The following is a 23,858-nucleotide window of genomic DNA, read 5'->3' on the forward strand; positions in this document are numbered from 1 at the left end:
CTCATATAGGGAAAGCTATCAACCTTCTGGAGCTAATATGAAGATTGACAAAATAATTGCAAAATACTAGGTACCAAATATGTGATCAGTAAATTCACTGGAAATTTCACTTTTTAGATAGCTACCTTCCTTACCATATATCCACCATTATTTTACTCCAGAGTAAATTAATTGTTCTTCAGTTTTTGCCTAATGCAGGTCTTTACCTGGGACAATTTTCTAATAGAATCTCTGTATTAGAATGTGATAACCAGGAAATATTGGCTGGGGAGTGTACCAGTTTGTATACATTATGTCCCCCAGAAAAAGCCATGTTCTTTGATGTAATCTTGTGTGGGCAGATATATCACTGTTGATTCGATTGTAATTCTTTGAGCGTTTCCATGGAAATGCACCCCACCAACTGCAGGTGATTACTCTCATTGGATAGTTTCTGTGGAGGTGTGGCCCTGCCCATTCAGTGTGGGCCTTGGTTAGTTTACTGGAGCACTATAAAAGCTCAGACAGAAGGAGCGAGCTTGCCACAGCAAAGAGGGACACTGTGAAGAACGCACATGAGCTGAGAGAGGAGCTGCAGATGACAGACAGTTGAAGACAGTCATTGAAAGCAGACTTTTGCTCCAGAGAAGCTAAGAGAGGACAAACGTCCCAAGAGCAACTGAGAGTGACGTTTTGAAGAGGATCTGTGGCCTAGAGGGGAACATCCTGGGAGAAAGCCATTTTGAAACCAGAACTTGGAGCAGATGCCAGCCACATGCCTTCGTAGCTAACAGAGGTTTTCCAGATGCCATTGGCTATCCTCCAGTGAAGTTACACAGTTGTTGATGTGTTACCTTGGACACTTTATGGCCTTAAGACTGTAACTTTGTAACCAAATAAACCCCCTTTATAAAAGCCAATCCATTTCTGGTACTTTGCTACTAAGGATTGTTGGTACTTGAGAAAATGAATGGGACCAGATATTTCACATCAGACAGAGCTAGAAATGCTTCTAACATATAGGAATGACTTTGTGCAAATCACCAGAAGTTACCTCTTTTTGCAGACAAATTACCCAATTATGCCCCCTCAGGGAAGACCAATTCTGAAAAGAGACCTCATTCTGGGCTAAAGCAACCCTGCACCACGGCATGGGGTTTGGCAATTGAAGCACAAGCTGGATTTCAGCCCCCATCTGCTTTCTTGGCTGTGTTACTTTGCCCAGGGAATAGTCTGCTTATTTTTGGCAAGGACTTTATCCTCTAAAGATCATATCCAGAGTAGAACTCCAAATATTGCTTAGAGCCTGTGTGCTCCACCTGATTTGCAGGCCAGACACTCTTTGCTTTAAGCAACTTACAAAAGGAATAGAGACTCTTGGGAAGCACTCCTTTAGGAAAAAATAAAATGCTCTTTATTTTTTTCAAAAGTTACAAATGCAAAAAGTTACAGATGCAAATATGGTATTTAGACAATAAAAAAAGTATAAAGAAGAAAATTAAAAGAACCTCTAATACCATTACCTAGAATTAATAGTTGACAAATTTCAATCATATATATGTATTTTCCATTTATAGGTCTTATCACCATACACATCATTATTGAAAGCATCAAGATTTTTAGAAAGAGGACTCTAGTGATGTTTGCATATTTGAATCAGGATTGAGTGGGTGTTTCTTGCTTTTCTTGGCCTTGATGACCTTGAAGAAGAAGACACAAAGGTAGACCAATTGAGATTCAGCTGGTCACAAGTTTCTCTCCTAACTCCTTTAAGGTTATATTACGGTCCTTTGAGTCACCACTCTCCTCCCTTGGCTCAGACCCTAAAATACGATGTGCACTCAACCCAGTATGCACACAGGTGGGCTGGGCAGAAGATGCCAGAGAACAACAGGAAAAAGGTGGAAGCTGGAGTACCCAATGCTAATACTTGAGGAGTATATTCTAATTGGGGGCAGAAAGGTGGGAGGAGGTTATAAAGGGTATCCCTGATGTAATAACATTGAGAGTAAGAGTTGGGAAGTTTGGACTGATGGGCCTGAGAAATGGAGAGATCTAAGAGCATTTGTATTCCTGTATACCTGGCTGTGTCAGCACTTGTGTTTAAACTCTTTGCATTTCAATATTAGCTTTGGTTCGTTACCAAGAATCCCAGATGGATTTATGTGTGAGGGTGTAGTTTGTGTTCCTCATCTTTTGAAAAAAAAAATCATTATCTGGCTGCTGCTTCTTCCACATCTATCAGATTTATCGTTTTCTAAAACACCATCTGCTGTTTCAGTGTTAGGTTATTATATACAGTGTTGCTTTTCTCCCCAAACTAACTACAGTGTATTGAGTGCTTTTGATTTGATAGTCACTGCGATAAGTGATGCTTATGCATTATCTTATCAAATCTTCAGAGCTACCCTCTGAGATAGAAAATATTTCCCCACTTTACAGATGTGGAAACTGAGGTTCCTAGCATATAAGTTCTTTAGTCAACTAGAAAATTAGAGCCAGGATTTGAAATAAATCTGCCTTAAGCAAGCCTAAATACTTATTAAACTATCTCCCTCCCTTGGTAGTCTACCAATTTTTAAAATATTTGGCTTAGGTATCATATCCTTTTGAAGGCCTCTTTGAATTTTCTCTTTAATATGATTAAAATTTTCCTTCTTTCAAGAAAAAGAGAAAGAAAGAAAGCAAGCCAGGAGGGAAAGTGGAAGGAATGATGGAAAGGAAAGAGGGGAGGGAAAGAAAGAAAAAAGGAAGTAAGGAAGGGAGAAAGAGATAAAGGAAGGGAGAAAGAAAGAGGCAGAGAAAGCAGGAGGAAGGGAGGGGGGGAGAGGAGAGATAAAGGAGAGAGAGATAAAGAGAGATTTTGCATACTTTATAGGGCAAGGCTTAGTTCTTTAGTCACCTGCTGAACTCTCTAAAGTCTAATTTGCCACTTTGGAAAAAGGATGTTCTCCACCCAGTTCCTACCTTGATGAAACTGTGAAAGCCAGATTTCAGCTGATACTTATCCACACTTAATGACAATTCAAAGCAGATGAGTTTAAGTTTGTCACCTTTCTCACAGTTGATTTTGGTCAGTCGTCCATAGATAACTACTTCCATCTTCCCAGTATTATCTTGTATTTCATAGAATGTGCATTTATCCCTCACTGTTTTCTGGAAAAAGAAAATTAACATCCATCTTCTGAGAACTAGTTGGAGAATTTCCACATCTGTTGAGTATTAATGGAAACATTTGTCTCTGACAGGGTAAATACAAAATATAGGTCGAGAATTACACAGTCACTGTGTAGCTTAAGATAACTTGCTCAGAAAATGCTCCCTTTTGAGCCCTCCTAGCCTTCCTCATTCCAGCTCCTTATCTGCCTGACTCTTAGAAAAATCAATTTCTTTCCTTTTTTTTCTCCTGCTTCCACTTCAGGAGAGCTGGTATTTCTTAAGGAGCCTGTATACAGAGGAATCTGGTAATCTCATTAGGTTTCTTGACACCCATCCTGGAACAGGGAAGGGAGGCATTCAAAGCTCATTATGAGTGAGAGGAAGACTGCTGCAAGTCCTCATCAAGTAGATTATTTTATCCTACTATGTAATTCCTTCTTCTAGCTTCTCTATTTATTCACTCTTCTCCAACCTGCCCACCTTCTTGGAACTACATCATCTAGTCCAAATGTTCTATTTGTCTATCTCACCTACACCTTTACTTGCTAATTCTACAAATGCACATATACTCAGCCATTTAAGCAGATTGTAAAGAAAAGAACACAGATAAAACAAGGAGCCACCCTAGAAGACATATATAATGGAGTATTAAACAATACTTTACACAATACTTTACGCAAAAAGTAAGGACAGCTGAATTTAGAGTTTACATGGTTTGTTGAGATTGAAAGACACACCTTAATTCTAATAATTCAGAAAATTTCACTGCATTGGATTGTTCATATTTATAAATTGAGGAATTAAACTACATGATTTCTCTAGTTTTTTCAATGTCTATATTTCTCTTATTATTTAATGTCGAATTTCTTAATATCCCACCGTCTTCTGCTGAATGAATAAATGAGACAGAGGTAACATCTCTCTAGTGTCCAGATGATTAGAATCCTAACTGATGGACATAGTTGCATTCTAGGGGAGAATAGACCATTAAGTTCTTACTCCAGCTGCTATAATCAGAATCTGAGCTTTGGAGAAAAATTATTTATTCAAAATTAAAATAAGGTTGTTGCTAATACAGATGGGACAGAACTCAAAGAAATAAAATCCTCAGAAGATGTATGTTGGTATGAATTCTGCACTGTTACAGACAACTATGGCTGTGACTGGATCATCATATCTGATAAAATGCCAAGGTTCCCTGATGAATCTCTTTCTAGATAATTTGCATGGGAAGAGAAATGTTAACAGGTTACCTATCCTATATCCTGAAGTGGGATGACTCCACTCTATTAAAACTGACCAGTGGGGCTTGAGCTCACAGTTTCAGTAAATTGACCAAACTCCTTTTGGTAAATCAATACTTTTAAATTCTGGTGTTGTTGAAGGAAATTGTACAAAACAATGATGTGAACTTACCTTATGCACCATAAACACCCCATTCACAGATGTTCCTGGAGTTTGCAAGCAAAGATGATTGATTTTAGGGGTTGCATTTGCATTTCTAATAAGGCGGTTTGGGACCTCCATCTTTTGGTCAGCATTAACATAAGACACTGATGAGAAATTGTACAATTCCAGGAAGCCATTGCGGCCAACATAATCTGATATGGCAATCACCCTCTTTGGGATGAACTTCTCCTTCAAGTTGACATTAAAAACCTTCACTTGGAAGAATTCACTCTCGGTAGCCACTGTGGCATGAAACATCTTTCTCTCCTCATCTGAGACCCCATATGCAAATGGCTCTGTTGCATTCAGCACCATCACTTCTTTGGGGCCCCTCTGGACACCCTCTTCTCTGGAAGCTTCTTTAGGCAAAGTCTTCAATCTTCGTTTCTACTTAGAATGGACAGGCCAAAAGAACAGGCACAAATAAACAGGGAATACAGAGTTACTCTCTAGGGAGAGCCATCTCAGGCTCTCTGTTGAGCCTCAAGAAACACCACAGTTGGATGGAGTTGAGGTAATGTTAGACAAAGATGGCTCGTGCAAATGAAGAGAAAATGATAAACTGGTATAATTTCACTCATGGAAGAAATGGAGATTTTAAAAATCAGATCTATATAAAGAAAGGAAGACCATTCAAGAAGAAATAAGTGAAGGTATAAGTGAAGGTATTTTTGTTGTTCTTAACTGATCTGACAGATAAGTTTCTTCAAATAATAATAGCAACAATATATTGAATTATTACAGCTTATGGATAGGTGAAATGAATGAAAGCAGGAAGAAAGAATTGGGAATACTCTGTTATAAAGTACCTTCACTGCCTATGAAGCAGTGTAGTATTATTTGAAAGTAGACTTGGATTAATTGTAAATGTATATTGCAAATTCTAGGGAAACTACTAAAACATGAAAAAAGAAGTATAGTTGATATGCTAAGAGAGGAGAGAAAATGAAATAATATAACATGCTCAATTAAAATCAGAGAAGGCAGAAAAATAGTGGAAGATAAAGAAAGAAATGACAAAGGTAATGAATAGAAAACAGATAAAATATGGTTGATATTAATCCAACTCTATCAATAATCATTTTACATGTGAATGGTCTAAAAACACTAACTAAAAGACAGAAACTATCAGAATTAATAAAAGAAGACCCAATTATATGTTGCCTACAAGGAACCCACTTTACATATAAAGGCAAAGAGAGATTAAAAGCAAATTGATGGAAACAAGATATACCATGCTAACACTGATCAAAAGAAAGCTGAAGTAGCTATATTAAGTTCTGAAAAAGCGGATTTCTGAGCAAGCAAAATTATTAGAGATAAAGAGGGGCATTGCATATAAAGGGGTCAAATCCCCAGGAAGATACAGCAATGCTTAATGTGTATGTGCCTAACAGCAGAGCATGCAAATACATGAAGCAAAAAGTGATAGAACTGCAAGGAGACATACACAAATTCACTATCGTGGTTGGAGATTGCAACACCCCTCTGAAAGTAATTGACAGATCCAGCAGGCAGAACATCAGTAAAGACACAGTTCAACTGAAAAGCACCATCAATCAACTGCATCTAATTGACATTTACAGAATACTTCATCCAACAATAGCAGAATACACATTCTTCTGAAGCTCACATAGAACATTCTTCAAGATAGACCATATCCTGGGCCACAAAGCAAACCTTAACACATTTAAAAGAATATAAATTATATAAAGTATGGCTTTCAGACCACAGAATAAAACTAGATATCAACAGCAGAAAGACAGCTAGAAAAATTTAAAAATATTGGAGATAAAACACCACACTTCTGAATACCACATGAGTCAAAGAAGAAGTCTCAAAGATACTAAAAAAAAATGTTTTGAATTAAATGAAAATACAACTTATCAAAATTGTGGAATGTAGCAAAAGCAGTGCTTAGTGGGAAAGGTATAACATTGAGTATATACATTAGCAAAGAAAAAAAGATCTAAACTCAACAATCTAAGCTTCCACCTTAGAAGACTAGAAAAGTAAAGCAAAATAAATCAAAACAAATAGAAGGAAATGAATAAAAGCTAGAGCAGAAATCAATGAAATCGAAAATGGGAACATAACAGAGAAAATATCTATCATGAATGTAGATGCAAAAATCCTCAACAAAATGTTAGCAAAGTGAATTCAAGAAGGTTTTAAAAAAATTATATACCATGACCAGGTGGGATTTATTCCAGGTACGTAATGCTGGTTCAGTATATGAAAATCAGTTAGTGTAATCCATAAAATCAAAAGACTAAAGAAGAATAAACATATGACCATATCAATAGAAGCAGAAAAAGCATTTGACAAAATCCAATACCCATTCATGATAAAAACTCTCAGCAAACTATAAATAGAGGGGAACTTCCTCAACTTGATAAAGAATATCTACAGAAAGTTTATAGCTAACATCACACTTAATGATGGAAAACAAGTCTGGGAACAAGGCAAAGATGCCCTTCTCACAACTTCTTTTAAACATCATACTGGAAGTCCTAGCTAATGCAATAAGACAAGAAAAAGAAAAGATATGCAGACTGGGAGGGTAAAACTAAAACTGTATTTTTTTCTCAGATGATATGATTGTCTATGTAAAAAATCCCAAAGAATTGAAAAAAAAAAAAAAAAAAAAAAAAAAAAGAAAAACTCCTAGAAAAAATGAATATTTATGGCAAGGTTGCAAGATTAATATACAAAAGGAAATTGCTTTCCTATCCATTAGCAATGAACAATTGGAATTTGAAATTAAAAGCACATCATTTACATTATCACCAAAAAATGAAATACTTAACTATGTCTAACAAAATTCAAACAAGATTTATATGAAGAAAACTACAAAACCCTAATGAAATAAATTAAAGAAGAACTAAATAAGTGGTGAGAGATTTCGTATTCATGGATAGAAAGACTCAATATTATAAGATGTCAGTTCCTCCAAAGGTGATCTCTAGATTAAACACAGTCTCAATCAAAATTCCAACACATTCTTTTGTGGATATTGACAAACTGATTATAAGGTTTATATGGAAAGTAAAAGTTCCAGAATAGCTAACAAGATACTGAAGAAGAATAAGGTTGGAGAAGTGATACTACTTGTCTTCAAGACTTACTATAAAGTTAAAGTGATCAGAGTGTGGTATTAGAAAAAGAATAGACAAATAGATCAATGGAACAGAGATATACTGCACAAATATAGCCAACTGATCTATTAAAGGCAGCAAAAGCAATTCAATGGGGAGAGAACAGTCTTCTCAACCAATGGTACTGTATCAACTGGACATCCACATGCAAAAAAGAGAGAGAGAGAGAGAATCTAGACACAGACCTTACACCTCTCATAAAAATTAACTCATAATATAGACTTAAATGCAAAACTGTAAAACTTCCAGAGCTTCTCCTTGGATTTAAAAGAAATAGAGCTACATGGGGATACCATGGTAGGACTGGTTCTGGTTTCTAGACAGATTTGGGTTTGGTGATGACGTTTTAGATAGAATACTGAAAGCATGATCTATGAAAGAAGATATTGATAAGTTGTACTACATTGAAGTTAAAATCTACTCTGTGAAAGGTACTGTTAAGACAATGAAAAGACAAGACACAAACTGGGAGAAAGTATTTTACAAATACATAACTTATAAAGGATTTACATCCAAAATGTACAGGGAACTCTTAAAACACAATAACAAAGAAAAAAGTAACAATTAAAAATGGGCAAAAAATTTGAACAGATACCTCATCAAAGAAGATGTACAAAAGCATATGAAAAGATGCTCAATATCGTATGTCATTATGGAATTGCAAATTAAAACAACAATGAGATACTAGTACACACCTATTAGAATGGTTAAAATCCAAAACACTGAGAACATCAAATGCTGGAGAGGATGTGGAGCAGCAGGAATTCTCATTCATTATTGGTGCTAAAGCAAAATGGTACAGCTACTTTGGGAAACAGTTTGGCTATTTCTTACAAAGTTAAAAGATAGAGTTACCATAGGACCCAGCAATCATGCTCCAAGGTATTTACCCAAAGGAGTTGAAACTAATGTCCACATTGAAACCCACACATGAAAGTTTATAGCAACTTTATTCTTAATTGACAGAGTCGGAAGCAACTGATTTGTGAATAGATAAACAAATAGTAATACATCCATAGGATGGGATATTGTTCAGTGTTAAAAAGAAACAACTATCAAGCCATGAAAAGACATGGAGTAACCTTAAATGCATATTGCTAAATGAAATAAACCAGGCTGCAAAGGGTACATATGATATGATTCCAACTATCTGATATTCTGGAAAAGGCAAAATATTAGAGACAGTAAAAATATCAGAGATTGTGATGGATTCAGGGGCAGGAAGGGAAGCATGAATAAGTAGAGCACAGGATGTTTTTATGGCAGTGAAATTATTTTGTATGATACTGTAATGATGGATACATGGCATTATGCATTTGTCAAAACCCATAAAATTGTACATCACAAAGAGTGAACTCTATGGTAAACAATGGACGTTAGTTAATATAATATATCAATATTGGTTTATCAATTGCAACATTACTACCATTTCTGCTACAAGATGTTAATAATAAGGAAAGTGTCTGATGGGTTGGGAGGAGCTATATGGGAACTCTGTACTTTCTGTGCACTTTTTCTGTAAACCTAAAACTGCTTTGAAAAATAAAATTTATTGAAAAGAAAAACACCCACTATGTGAAAGAGCATGGAATGTTGAAAATAAATCCTAAGGTATGGTCAGTAAAAAATGAGGAACTGAGTGAATGGAATCTGGAATATTGGTGATGAACACACTTTTGTATTCACTTCTTCTCTTGCTCCTTCTTCTTTTCTCTCTCTCTCCCCCTAGACCAAAGCAAGACTGTAACCCTTTTGAGGTCAGGAACTTAGAATTTAGAAGGATCTCAAAATGCACTTTATTAATGAAAGTGAGATTTAATTAAATAAGGTATTGTATAGTAGGGGATCAGAGAAAAAGTTCTTTCAAGATTCTGATCACTAGTATGATTGTACTGTAGGGAGGAGAAAAGAAAGAGAATAGGAAGATGGTACCTTGGATAAGAAATTGCTGGAAGGAGTTGATGGAGGTATGTGAGGAGTATGGGGATGGCACCTCATTGTGGGTAGGCTTGTCACTGAAGTTTGTGGACACTGACTCTGCCCATGAGATAGCATCATTCTTTTGGAGTCATCAGTTTTGGTGACTGTGTCTTTCATTTTCTGAAGAAAATAAAAATTTTTATTGCACACGATTTAGTAGTAGAAGCACATTTTTTTAAAAAACAGGATCTTCACTGTGCCAATTTTCTCTGGAATCATAGCAGACATTCAGATACTTCAACCACTTTGCCTGCCTCCACCACACCCAGCATTATAAAGTTGATGGTGTAAACGGTAGAAGCTCAGATGATTTAAGCTTCATTTGTCTGGGTTGGGATACTGCTTGAACTTTTCTGTAAACTGGCCTATGTGAACTTGGTTAAATATACTGGTTGAGGTTAATATCTGATAGATAAACCCACCAGGTCATAATGGAGTAAGTCTCATACAAAGTTTGCTGCCCATATAAGCTAAACCTTTTTCTTCAAGCAAATATATAAATTGGTTCCTAATATCTGCTCTTCAGCCTCTAAGAAACCCAGCTTTCTGTCTTTAGGGTCCTCTGGTTATCACAGTGCTGGAAAGACCCTTTAAAGTTCGCAATCCCAGAGACAGGAATCTACTACCCTTAGGATCTATATCAGGCAACCAGAATCCTTCAGGCATACTCAGAACTATTCAAGATTTCACCTAGGCCATGACCATTACTTGGATTTTTATTCAAGCAAGAGTAAGAGTGTTTCTAAACTCATACATCTTGACTACCTGTACTTTCACTAATGAAAGCTCATTTCGAGTATTCATAAAACTAGGTCAATCAGCCAGTTTTTACCATTTCTAGTATTTGGTAATCTAATTTGTAAAGTGCCACTAGTTGATAGGGTGTTGATGAGAGAGCTGCTTGAAGTACCTGCCTGCGTAGTGTGGCTTTCTGATTAGAACACCACTGACTGCCTCTAAGCCAGGTGCCTCATTCCTCTTTAGACTTCCAGAACCTGGGTCTTAGAAACAACCCCCCAAATCAACACTGTCTATTCTGAAAATGTTTAAAAATAAATTACAGGCATTGTAACATCTGGGCTTTGGCTCTGGAGGCAATATATGCCCATTAAATGCTCGTTAGGAATTCAAAAGGATGGTTTTGAGTCCACTGTGCCATTCACTACCTCTGTGGCCGTTTTGAGATATATAACCTCCGTGACCTTAGTTTTCTCATATGTGTAAACACCCTCAGGAGGTGTTATGAAGAATAAATAAGATAGTGTATATGAAGAACACTGGTTTTGAATTTATCACCCAGTAAATGGTCATTTAACAGAAATATTATTATTGTCTTTGATATTCCATGGTCTATGCAGGGATTTTTGTGTCTGCTCTGATCTACAGATATATCATGCTTTATTCTGACTTAGTGATGTAAATCTTGTACCTGTATATGGTTGTGTTCTGGGAAGATTTCATTAAAGAAGTTTCTTAATTCACTTCAGTAGCATGAAGTAATATAATATCAGTGATGGGAGAATCTTGAACTCTTATTTCACAATCAGTTAAATCAAAAGCTTTTATCACAGGAGTAGGATTTGGATGCCTATAATATAATCTAGGGCTGGATAATATTTTTTAAACGGTAATCAATTATTTTCCCTCAGAGTAATTCTTCTACCTCTCCCCTGCCTGTTCATGATTATGCCACTTAGAATTCCTTGCTTCAGGAAAGACGTGACAGCAGAAAACAAAAGTAATAGTGATATGCTTCTGAAATTGAATCCAAAAAGCATAAAGAACCATTTCATAGAGAAAATCTTCAGGAGAACACCTAATGAGTCAGAGCAAGACTTTCCTGCGCACCAAGTGGGTCATAGAGCAGGCGGTCAGGCATGCAGCTTCCAGGCCTCCTATGGTGGGCACGGGACCTAGGGAAGAAATGCCTGCATGGTTGGTTTAGGTGCATGAGGCTGAGGAGGCAGGTGAGTCTCCACAGGATTCCTGTGTTCAAGGATGTTCAGAGGCAGCAGAATTATTCCTACGAGTGTAGGATGGTCCAAGCCACATATTCAGGCAGATGGGGTCTTACAAAGTGTCACACAGTCCCTTCCAAGCAAGTATGCATGCGAAATGCAGAGCTGTCTTGAGATATCCTCATATGTCATTGAAGGGGCAGAGAACCAATGGCCCTTAGGCAGCAGTGACTAGACAAGGAATTCCTCCTTGGCCACCCAGGCCAAGAGGCAAATAGACACAGGCTGCTAGCTCTGTCCCTCACGTAAGACCTGGAGAAACTAAGGAGAATATGTGCATCTTGAAACTAACAGCAAAAATAGCAACAGCAGTAACAATAATGACTGCCATGCAAAACCAAAAATTCAGAACCACTTTATTTAGGAAGCCTTATTCAATTGTTCTGTGCAGTGTGGTGAGGATGAGCTACAAGCTAGGTCAGAATTCATGAAGACAGTAGTTATTTAAAGTCTGCTTTGCATGTCCCTCAAGTCACCTTGGCAATCTGTCCAATCACCACAGATACCTTTAGAACCCCGAATTCAGGTTACCACAAGGGTCATATCAGTGCAGAACAAAACTTGGTCTACACAGTTGTGAACCTACTTCTCTCTTCTCTCCTCTTGGAGAGGGTACATATAATCCAAGCTTATTGTCTAGCAGGCTAGAAAAACATACATTTTTTTATAGTTATCGTAAGTGCTATAAGGAAATGTAAAGGGATCTGTAAAAGCAAACAATGGAGACCCTGATCTCTTCTGGGAAGGGTGTATCCGTGAGGACCTGCCCGAGGAAGAGATTCAGTCTGGCGCCTGAAGGTTGAAGGGATTTGGGTCAGTGATGAGATAGGAGCAAAGGATTCCAAACAAGGGAAATAGCATCTGTCAAAACACCTGATGTGTGAAGGAGTATAGAATGCTGAAAATAAATCCTGAAGTATGGGCAGTGTGCAAAAAGGGAAAGGCGTGGAAAGAAACTAGAAATTCGATGAATATACTCCTAAATTCATCTCTACTATGCTGGCCACTTCCCCCAACCCCCTCTCTAATCTCAGACTTACAAAAGACTGTAAAGCTTATGAGGTCAGGGATTGTTTCATAAATGCACACCTTGTAAATAGCAATGGTCTTATAGTCTAGTAGGGTCTCCACATACACATTCAATTAATTAATGAGGGATTTAATTAAATAAAGTTTATGTAGTAGGACAGGCAAGGAATGAGAACAGGAGGATGTTACCTCGGTTAGAGAACTGTCGGACGAGGTTGATGGAGATGCATGAGTAGTCTGAGGATGGTTTTCAGTTTGGAGTTTGCTGGCCTCTACAGTTTTTGGCAGCTGACTCTCCCCGTGGGATACCTTCATCCTTTTGGAATCAAGAGTTTTTGTGGTTTTGTTTTTCTTTTCCTGAAACTAGTTTTTTGTTGTTGTTAATAGTTTTCAATATCACATGAAGCACAACATCTTTTCATTACTGAGCAAATGATCTCTTTATTACTAGATTTTAAATACACTTAAAAGTGATGTCCTTGAGAACTCCAGGGAATTGCAGCCATCCCCTGAAGAGATGGCCAGAAGGCAAGAGATGGGCAGCTATGGTTGCTTTAAACAAAGAATATGGACAACTTAGTACATATCAATCCTCTACTCAGCTCTCTGGTGATGGAAAGAGCACTATACATGGATTTAGGAAATCCAAGTTTGAATTTAGCTTCTTTGAGTAGGCTTGGACAAGTCATTTTCCTAATGTGATTTTAACTTTAGAACTTAGGAAACTTAGTCACCTTACCTTCACCACAGGAGTATCCTTGACTGATTCAGATTCCAAAGCTTCATTCATAGTGTTTGTAGATTTAGCAGTAGTGGATTGATTCTGCGGGCTCTTTTGGACTGTCACTGTTCCTTTTGCTTTATATTTCCTTTTAACTGATACAGCAAAAGGAGGACATAGTAAACCCAGAGAAATTGGTCTAGGGTAGCATGAGACATTTTCAATACTATTTCTTCTCAGTCCCTGCTTCTGGGTCTGGGTAAGCTTTTGTCTACCTCCACTGCATTAGCCCAGCCTGGCCTCAGAGACCAGTAGTAGCAACCCAGGGACAGGTCATGTCTCGGGCTTCCTCGGTGGCTTCTTTACACATCCCCTGTGCAAAGAGCATGGACTCCCATGCATCTCACTAAAACCCTTTCTCAAACCCTCTTGTGCTATCTTTTGCTTTTAAAAATCTCTATTTTTAATGGTGCTTACTGGTAGATCTTTATCTGTGAAAGATCTGTTCTAAATACAGAAACCAGGGAAAGAAAATATTATCTGTATTTTGATGTGACAAACTGGTGATATTGGTATTTGATTTTTTAAAATATTTTTTGACCCAGTGATTTTACAATTACTGTGATCTTCACTTCTCTGAGAGGTAGTTTTCATTAAGTACCACCTTACCATTGTTACTCTAAAAGATAAAAATGGTGGAGTAAATAGTCTTAATAGAGCAGGTGCATTATTTGGCTTAAATACTTTTTTAAAAACTCATTTAGAGTAATTTCATTTTGTCATTTTCTAACATTTCTAATTTACTGGAAGCCTCAACTCCCTCTGCATTTTGTTCTTTATCCCCACCCCAAATTCATGCTCTAAGATACATTCAAACTCTTGGTAGGAAAGGAATCTAAAGTGGTCAACTTGTTGGCATCTGAGTTTTTTCCATTATCATGACTATCTGACACATAAACTGGGAAAGGGTTTTCTCTATTACCTTTGATTTTCTCATTTTTAAGTGTTCCAACAAGGCATTCAAGTTTTGGTATATCTTTAAGCAGTTCTATTAGTTTGTCCACACTGGCAGAACCTGGGAATTTTTCTTCTATCAAGTCAGCAATTTGAATTCTGTTATATTCTTCTTGCATTTTTCTAGTCAATTTTAAATCAGATTTCAATAAGGACTTAATTATGTTAAAATGATAATCATCGATGGCCTCTAATCCTTTCAGTAGAACAATTTTCTTGTATTCATTCGCCATCTCTCAAGTTATGTCTAAGCCTACAAAAGAAAAATGACGTGTGTTACATATTTATACAGACAGTTAAAAAGACTGGATATGCCTATTTGAGTGAGCAGCCCATGTCAAAGTGCTGTCCATGGGTGTGTGTGACAAAGATGGGCTATAATTGCTACTTGCATCATTAAGGAAAATGGACTAAAACTGCTGCATTAGAAAGTTTATAAGAACTGCTAAAAAATTCTCCCTTATTAATATGTGAGTAAATGAATAAAGTGAGAAATGAGTGTGGTAGAAGTTCTGGAAATAGTTGTCTGTCCACTCTTTTGAATCTGAGCTGTGTAGGGTCAAAGTTTCTAATTCCTTTTCTCATCCTTTATTTGACCTGGAGCCTGGCCTTGACTGTCTTCCTGCTGGTTCCTGACTCTTCCCACACATACTTGACTGAAGTGGCCTATAGTAGGATTCTCTACAAAAACAGAACTGTCAGGGCAAGCCACAAGATGGGAACTTGATGGTGACGTGGTATCCCCCAGGAGAAGCCACAAGTTGCGAACTCTGTGAAAATGATGATGAGTTTTCCAGGTAAAGCTAGCTGGCTGAAGTAGAGGTAGAAATTCTGCTTTCTGACTGCTGAAATCATTAGTTCTCTCTTTGTGGCCTTCAGCTGACTGGATGAGACGTGTGTCGTTGCTGAAGGCAATCTTCTTTGTTGATTGCAGATGTAATCAGCCACAGATGCAATCAATTGACTAATGATCTAAATCTGTCTACCAAATGCCCTCACAGTAACAATCAGGCTAGTGCTTGCTTGACCAAACAACTGGGCACCATAATTTAGCCAAATTTACACATGAAATTAACCATCACATGGCATATGCACAAAATGGGCTGCAACTTCTCACTGTATAAGAATATGTTTCTGCCATGGTACTGCAATTTCATTCTGGGGTACTGATCTTCGTCCACCTGGCTTTTCCCTAATTAACCCTCATTAGGAACATCATTTTTTGGGGATTGTACCAGATCCTTTGGGTCCTATGGATCTATATCACTGTCTGCTGTATTTCTCCCTGCTCCCTAGTACAGGATTGCAGCATTTTTGGCCTGGAATATTTTGACAGTTGCTGGATAGTTTTCCCTTCTCAAGCTTAATCACTCCAATAAATTCCTTTTGTACAGCCAGTTGTCTTTCTACAAAGACACAGTTCTAGCCTGCTTAGAATCTTTTAATACTTCCCAATTGCTTTTAAAAAACAATTCCTTGCTCCTTAGCACACTCCAGAAGCTCTTGAATAATCTGTCCCCTTTTTACTTCTCTTATTTATGCTCCAGAAATATAAAGTATACCTTGCTTTTGCAGACCCTGTGACATTGCTAATGTCTTTCATTCTGCCTGGAAAGCCATTTCCACCTTTCTTCCTCTAATTCCTATATAGCTGTTCAGACTCAACCAAGGCTTTGTCTTCCAGGAAGCTTCCTTAGCCTCCATATTGGCCTAAGGGCCACTGCTCTGGGCTTCTTGAGCACCTTTTGTACATCCTTGGTGGTGCTCCATGCATGGTACAGATTCCAATTTTCTCTTTAAATTCATGAATCCCTTTAGTTTAGAGACCATGTCTTTGTGCAGCTTTGTATAACTGTGGTGTTCAAATTCCTGGGGCTATGAATTGCTTCTTTCTTTAGAGTGCATGAGTGTCCTCCATTTGAGCAGGCCTATAGAGTGAAGGAGAAGTCCACCCAAAGACACATTTTAGTGAAACCGAAGAATATTAAAAACAAAGTGAGAGAGACAACGAAGATGGCAGCATAGAGAGGAATGGAAGACTGCTAGTCCCCATGGAACAATTCATAAATGACCAAAAAACCAGCAAATAACCTGGAACAACTGCAGGGAGACATACATGACTATCCACTCATCACACACCAACCTGAATTGGGAGGAATGCCTGAGATTGCAGCATAAAATCTGTAAGTAAAAACTGCCGACAGTGCCAAGAGCCGAGAGCCCCTCCCTCATGGAAGCCTCGTGGTGCTAGAGAGCAGCACTCTCTCAGCCCAGCTCCAACTGGGGTTTTAATGTTAACTGCTTAATACAGACAGTGAATCCCCAACAAGCAGACAGAGGCTTTTGATGATGACCGACCTTGGGAGAGTCGGGAGACATATCTGTCTCAGGATGGGGAGCCCAGAGGATTGGGTGCTATCTCTGGCCAATGGGTAAATCTGGGAGCTTCCTGTCCCTTTCTCTCTGAGTCAACCTGGGTGACTCAGTGGAGAAGCCTCAGCCATTTTCAGCCTGCAGGGCTGTGCAGTAAGGAAAGCCTCAGCCATTTTCAAACCACAGCACTCTAACCAGCAGGATCAGAGAAACAAAGAATCTATTCATACGCAAATGACCTCTCTGGAGGGGGCATAGCTTCTCAAGAGGAAAGGGAGGGGCCCAGCTCTTCTACCTGCCTTACATTCCAAAACAGACCCCAGAGCATGGGGGAGGAGAGCCGCAGGCCACACCCCCTTATACCAGCCCATGACAAGCTGACAGGCGCACCTGCCAGGCAGAAAAGCACAGGGTGTGTCAGTCCTCTAAGAAAAACCATCAGGGAAACTGGATACTGAATATTTCCTCCTTCTGGGACCTGAGCCTGTTCTCATCCGGGAAAACCTGATTGGGGTGGCCTAGGACGTCAGATGCCTAGACAACAGAAAACTACAACCTGCACTAAGAAAAACGAAGTTATGGCCCAGTCAAAGGAACAAACTTACACTTCAACTGAGATACAGGAATTTAAACAACTAATGCTAAATCAATTCAAAAAGTTTAGAGACAATATGGCAAAAGAGATAAAGGCAGTGTTTATGAAAACACTGGGCATACATAAGGTAGAAACTGAAAGTTCAAAAAAACAACTAGCAGAATCTATGGAAATGAAAGGCACAACACAAGAGATGAAAGACACAATGGAAACATACAACAGCAGATCTCAAGAGGCAGAAGAAAACACTCAGGAACTGGAGAACAAAACACCTGAAAGCCTACACGCAAAGGAGTAGATGGAGAAAAGAATGAAAAAATATGAGCAACATCTCCGGGAACTTAAAGACGAATGGAAATACAAAAATATACATATCATTGGTGTCCCAGGAGAAGAAGGGAAGGGAAAAGGGACAGAGGCAATAATAGAGGAAATAATCAATGAAAATTTCCCATCTCTTATGAAAGACATAAATTACAAATCCAAGAAGCGCAGCGTACTCCAAACGGAAGAGATCTGAATAGGCCTACGCCAAGACACTTAATAATCAGATTATCAAACGTCAAAGACAAAGAGAGAATCCTGAAAGCAGCAAGAGAAAAGCGATCCATTGCATACAAAGGAAACTTAATAAGACTATGTGTGGATCTCAGCAGAAACCATGGAGGCAAGAAGGAAGTGGTGTGATATATGTAAGATACTGAAAGAGAAAAACCACCAACCAAGAATCCTATATCCAGCAAAAATGTCCTTCAAATATGAGGGAGAACTCAAAATATTTCCTGACAAACAGACAATGAGAGACTTTGTGAACAAAATACCTGCCCTACAGGAAATACTAAAGGGAGCACTACAGAGTGATAGGAGAAGACAGGAGTGCATGGTTTGGAACACAATTTTGGGAGATGGTAGCACAGCAATGTAAGTACCCTGAACAAAGATAACTATGAATACGGTTGAGAGAGGAAGGTTGGGAGCATGTGAGACACCAGAAGAAAGGAGGAAAGATAAAGACTGGGACTGTGTAAGTCAGTGAAATCTAGATTGTTCAACATGTGTAAGTCAGTGAAATCTAGATTGTTCAACAATTGTGATAAAATGTACAAATACGTTCTTTCATGAGGGAGAACAAGCAAATGTTAACCTTGCAAGGTGTTAAAAATGGGGAGGCATTGGGGGAGGAATGCAACGAACATAAACTAGAGACTATATTTATTAGTCTCCCTTTAATGTAACAGAATTGTTGTATTAGGCTCCCTTTAATGTAACAAAGGTGATATACCAAGGTAAATGCAGATAAGAGGTGGGGATAGGGGAGGCATGTGAGACACTTGACATTGGTGGTGTTATCTGACTCTTTATTCTTCTTTGATTCAAGGTTATCTTTCCTTTTTGCTGTTTCCTAGCTGTCATTTTTTTTTCCTCTTTCTTTTTTCTTCTTCTTTTGCCTCTCTACCATCTTTGACTCTTCCTCCTGCTTTGTGGAAGAAATGTAGATACCCTTACATAGATAGTGGTGAAGGTGGTGAACACATAAATATGTGACTATACAGGGTACCATCAATTCTTTACTTAGGATGGAATGTATGATATGTGAACAAAACCATCTTAAAAAACAAAAAAATGGGTTGATGACGAAACCTTGAGGACAATATACTGAGTGAAATAAGCCAGACACATAAGGACAAATATTGCAGGGTCTCACAGATAGGAACTAATTATAATATGTAAACTCACAGACCTGAAATAGAAGGTACCAAGATATAGAATGAGGCTAAAGAATGGGGAGCAGTTGCTTAGTATGAGCAGAATGTTCAACTAAGATGAACTTAAATGTTTGGAAATGAACAGAGGTGTCGATAGCAAGATGTGAGAATAACTAACAGTACTGAATGGTGTGTGCATGAGGTGGAAAGGGGAAGCTCAGAGTCATATATGTCACCAGAAGGAAAGTTGGAGTCAAAAGATGGGAATGTATAAAACTGAATCCTATGGTGGGCAATGTCTATGATTAACTGTACAAATATTAGAAATCTCTTCCATGAACCAGAACAAATGTATGACAAGACAACTAGAAGTTAATAATAGGGAGGCATATAGGGAAAAAATATATACCTATTGCAAACTATATACTACAGTTAGTAGTATTTCAACATTCTTTCATAAACAATAACAAATGTACTATACCAACACTACGAGTCAACAATTGAGGGTTGGTTAGGGATATGGGAGGATTCACGTTTCCTTTTCTTTTCTTTTTTTTTTTTTCTTCATCTTTCACTTTATTTCTTGTCTGGAGTAATGAAAAGGTCTAAAAATTGAACAAAAATTAAGTGTGGTGACGGATGCACAGCTGTATGAGGGTACTGGGAGCAACTGATTGTACACTTTGGATCTTTGGATAATTGTACGGTATGTGAACAATCTCAATAAAAAAATTAAAAAACAACAACAAAAAAAAAAACAAAGTGAAAACTCTGAAAGCTTTCAGAAATAAAGAACAGTTCCCTTACATAGTTTCAAGAATCAGACTGAAGCTGATTGTCAACAGCAAAAGTACCTAAACAGTACAGTGGAATAATTTTTATATTGTGGTATGAGGTGATAAGAGGCTATGTTTAATCTTTATTCATTCCATTTAAATGTTAATATTCATATATATATATTTTGTTGCACTGGAATATTGATGCATTTAATTTTAGATTAGAGACCCAGGTCCCATTGAGGCTTCTAGTAATACAGTATTTCTAGCAATACTGTATTTCAAATGTATGCATTAAATAGTCCTTCTGAAGCCCCCATATTCTGAATTTCACAACATACCTAGCCCTGTGGGTCAACCTGTCTTGACAATAAAAGTAATTCTGAAACTAGCATTTTAATCTAGCCAAAATAAGATTTAAATACAAAGCCTCAAAAAAATATTCTGTATTAGGACTCAAAAGTTTAGAAATACAAAGACTCACACAGAGATATCTTTTGGAAGTTGTATTCATTATGATAATAATAAGTAAAGCCAAACTTTACTGTAGGCCAAATGATAAGTAAGATTAAGAAACTACTTGATTATGTCAATCTATGCCTTAAAATAAATCAAAGAGGCACAAAACAGGAAGTATATCAACATGGTGGGGGAGGGAGAAAATAGAATATGGCAATTCATTAGTGTACTTGTTTTTAAGGTGAAGATAAAGGTATAAATTAAAAAGTGATAAGAAGGTGTAAGGAAGCATAGAATATGTATCACAAATTGAAATAAAGAAAGATAGCAGAAACAAATCAATGTTAATTATCACAATATACATAAAGGACTTAACCATCTGAGAGACCACTTTTGTCAAATCGGATTTTTAGAAATCTCCTACATGTTGATGACAAAGACCATTTAAAGGTTAAGGGAAAAATAAATGAAAAAAGTTTTATGATGCTAAGAGTACTAAAAGCAAACCAGTTTATTTATATTAGTTTAGCTTTAAATAGAACTTAAAAAGTATCATCAGAGGAGGAATTGCAACACATGATAAAAGATTCAACTCCTAGGAAGAATCAACAGTTCTAATTATATATTTGCTTATAATTACTAAAATATATTAATGTAAATAATATCTTGCAGTATATTTCTTTCTCTCTCTATATATTTATATATATACTTTGACCATTCATTTAAATATTTGCATATATATACTTAATGTTTATAAATATACACATACATATCAATATAAACATATTCTGAAATTGGGAGAACTACAAGGAGGAAAAAAATGACAATTTTATGGTTGAAGATTTCAGTGTCTCTTAATTACTGACTGAACAAGTTTAAAAGTAATAACTAAAGATTAAGAAAATTAAAGCAATATAATTAAAAGCAAAATAACAAGTTTTAACATATTTCAACTTCTGAAACCAACATTTAAAATCTCACATTCTAGTAAGGTTCACTTGAAATATTATTTTATCAGGTCATACAGGAAGTCTAAAACAATTCCAAGAGTAGGCAATAGATTTAATTGACTCCCTCTGACTTTCCCCTCCATTTTTCCCCCAGAAAAAAAAAAAAAATCAGTAAATTTCAAGAAGGCAGAGGGTAATCCCAAAGGAACTGAAATAATAACTCTGGTACCTGGTGTCAAAAAGAGTTCAAAATAGAAATTAAACTGTCATATAAGTAGATCACGAAGTCATATTTTTACATAACTATACTGTGGAACCGAGAATTTATCTGCTGTTTGTGTGTGTGTGTGTGTGTGTGCATGTGTTCTAAAATTGAGAGAACGCCATATAATACAGCTTTATATGTACATTTATTTTGTACTTATTATTATATCATGATAATTTTGTCATACTACTGTCTAGTCTTTTCTCCAGATCCCCACCCAGAGACCAAGTTTCATCCTCAGCCTCCAGCCAAGACAAGCAAAGCCCTCCTCTAATTACCACCTCATGTCAATAGACACCAGGACAATTAACTTTCAAACTTGTCAGTCAAAAATGCACTTCCCTTTGTCCAGGTCCCAGCTGTTGTGGAATAAAGATGTCTATTAATTTGTCTGGGTAGGTGAAGGATTTGAATCAAGCAAGTGCTTGTTTTCACTTCTCTGAGTATCATTTGTGCCAGTCCTGTTTCTATCAGAAGGCTCCGTAACTATTTCTCCCCTGCCGATCTGTGTTTACCAACCAGGTAACCAGGTCTGGGTTCCCACAGGACTCACCTCACTGGAAACTTCTTCCACAATGGTATAAGTCTTGAGATCTCCTTCAGAAAAGCAGGAATCACTGCTTGTTTTGATAAAGTAGGAAGATAGATGAGTAAAATTCTAGAGATTTAACTGCAGGATGTTATAATCTCCTGAAGGGCAGAAGAAAAGGAACTATTTGGAAAGATAAGGGGGAAAAAGGCACTGGTGAGAGTTACTTAAAAACCTGACTAGCGTTGGCTACCTCATACTGTGCTATCTGTTAGGGAGAGAGAGTTAGAAAACAGTTTTGAGACTCCTCCCATCAGTGTTCTTAGCTTTCGATTTCCCTAGTTAGAGAAACTGAAGAGTTTCCTTCTTGTAAATAGCTTACAAAAGTCTTCCTGTAAATATCACAATGAAGAATTACAGCAGGATTATCCTGTTTTAGAATTTTTCTTTTCTTTTCCTTTTTCTTTTTTTTTTTGGTAACAGATGACCATAGTTGAATCAAGTTCAGCAAGAACTTTCTTATCCAGGAAACTTACCTAGGGCTGGTACAAACCTATACGGACTTGAATGAGTCACAAATACAAAAAAAGTGACGTGAGTCAGCCAGCTACTTCTCCCTCCTTTCCTGTCCACAGAGTGGCAGTGGCAGGAAGAGCCCTTAGAGGAGATATCTATTGCTATCAGTCTTTGCTGCATCGCCTGGATGGAGTCAAGTCTGCTGTGAAGTTACTTTTGGTTTAAATAGCACATGAAACATTCACCCAGTTGTTAACAGTTGGCAAACCTGGAGCTTGACAGAGCAGAAGGTCATTAAGAATATGTAAATTCTTGCTAGAATATATCAAAAAGAGTTTTGCATTAGTTACCCTCTTTTTTGATGTAAGATAAATTATTTTATTTTTTTCACATGCATGTTTTTATTTTATTACTCATCTAACCAAGCACCAGAGAAAGGGATGTCAGTCACAAGGTCTTTACAATCACACGATCATAAGAGAAAAGATATGTAGTTATATAATCATTACCAAAGCTCAAAGCTACTGGGTTACAGTTCAACAGTTTTAGGTATTTCCTTCTGGATATTCTAAAACACTGGACACTGAAAAGAAATGCCTATATAATGAGTCAGTAATCATAATCATTTGTTAAATCCTAACTTCTCAGTTACACCTTGTGCCAGTTTGGATATAGTATGTCCCTGAGAAAAAGCCATGTTCTTTAATGCAATCTTGTGGGGGCAGATGTATTTAGTCTTGATTAGGTTGGAACCTTTGGATTAGGTTGTTTCCATGGAGATGTGACCCACCCAACTGTAGGTGATAACTCTGATTGAATTATTTCCATGGAGGTGTGGCCCCATCCCTTCAGTGTGGGTCTTAATTAAATCACTGGAGCCCTGTAAGAGCTCAGACAGAAGGAACTCAGTGCTGCAACTGAAAGAGAGACAGAAAGACGTTTGGAGATGGCCAATGAAAGCAGACTTTTGCTGATGCTTTGGAGATGCTAGCCCAGAGTTTGCTCCAGAGAAGCTAAGAGAGGAAAAAACACTCCAAGAGCTATATTTTGAAGAATGCACAGGAGCTGAGAGAGGAGTTGGAACATAATCTTGGATCAGTAGATGCCAACCACATGCCTTCCCAGCTAACAGAGGTTTTCTGGATGCCATTGGCCTTCCTATGGTAAAGGTATACTGTACTG

At 37.5% G+C, this 23,858-nt stretch overlaps 1 protein-coding gene across 2 annotated transcripts; it reads right to left on the reverse strand.

Annotated features, from left to right (window-relative positions):
• Positions 1-1,370: 1,370 nt before the first annotated feature.
• On the reverse strand, positions 1,371-22,610 carry LOC119526495 (myeloid cell nuclear differentiation antigen-like). Of its 2 annotated transcripts, none has more exons than XM_037825615.1 (8): positions 22,185-22,610; positions 14,476-14,760; positions 13,512-13,648; positions 12,962-13,135; positions 9,678-9,845; positions 4,555-4,974; positions 3,033-3,135; positions 1,371-1,679 (listed from the first exon to the last, which is right to left on the reverse strand). In XM_037825615.1, the coding sequence occupies exons 2-8, from the start codon at positions 14,738-14,740 to the stop codon at positions 1,636-1,638; spliced, it is 1,311 nt and encodes a 436-aa protein (XP_037681543.1). In that variant the 5' UTR covers positions 14,741-14,760; positions 22,185-22,610; the 3' UTR covers positions 1,371-1,635. The 2 variants fall into 2 exon arrangements, with proteins under 2 accessions (XP_037681543.1, XP_037681542.1); XM_037825614.1 differs by having other exon boundaries at positions 2,947-3,135; positions 22,185-22,593.
• Positions 22,611-23,858: the final 1,248 nt, after the last annotated feature.

Source organism: Choloepus didactylus, chromosome 2, assembly GCF_015220235.1.
Source record: "Choloepus didactylus isolate mChoDid1 chromosome 2, mChoDid1.pri, whole genome shotgun sequence".
NCBI lineage: Eukaryota > Metazoa > Chordata > Mammalia > Pilosa > Megalonychidae > Choloepus > Choloepus didactylus.

Bases quoted from the DNA above. Each gene is read 5' to 3' on its own strand.
- LOC119526495 (XM_037825614.1), bottom strand. From the start codon at position 14,740: ATGGCGAATGAATACAAGAAAATTGTTCTACTGAAAGGATTAGAGGCC. The intron at 13,649-14,475 runs GTAATAGAGAAA...TTGCTGTATCAG, and splicing joins TAAAAATGAGAAAATCAAAG to TTAAAAGGAAATATAAAGCA. The intron at 13,136-13,511 runs GTAAGGTGACTA...ACAAAAAACTAG, and splicing joins AGGATACTCCTGTGGTGAAG to TTTCAGGAAAAGAAAAACAA.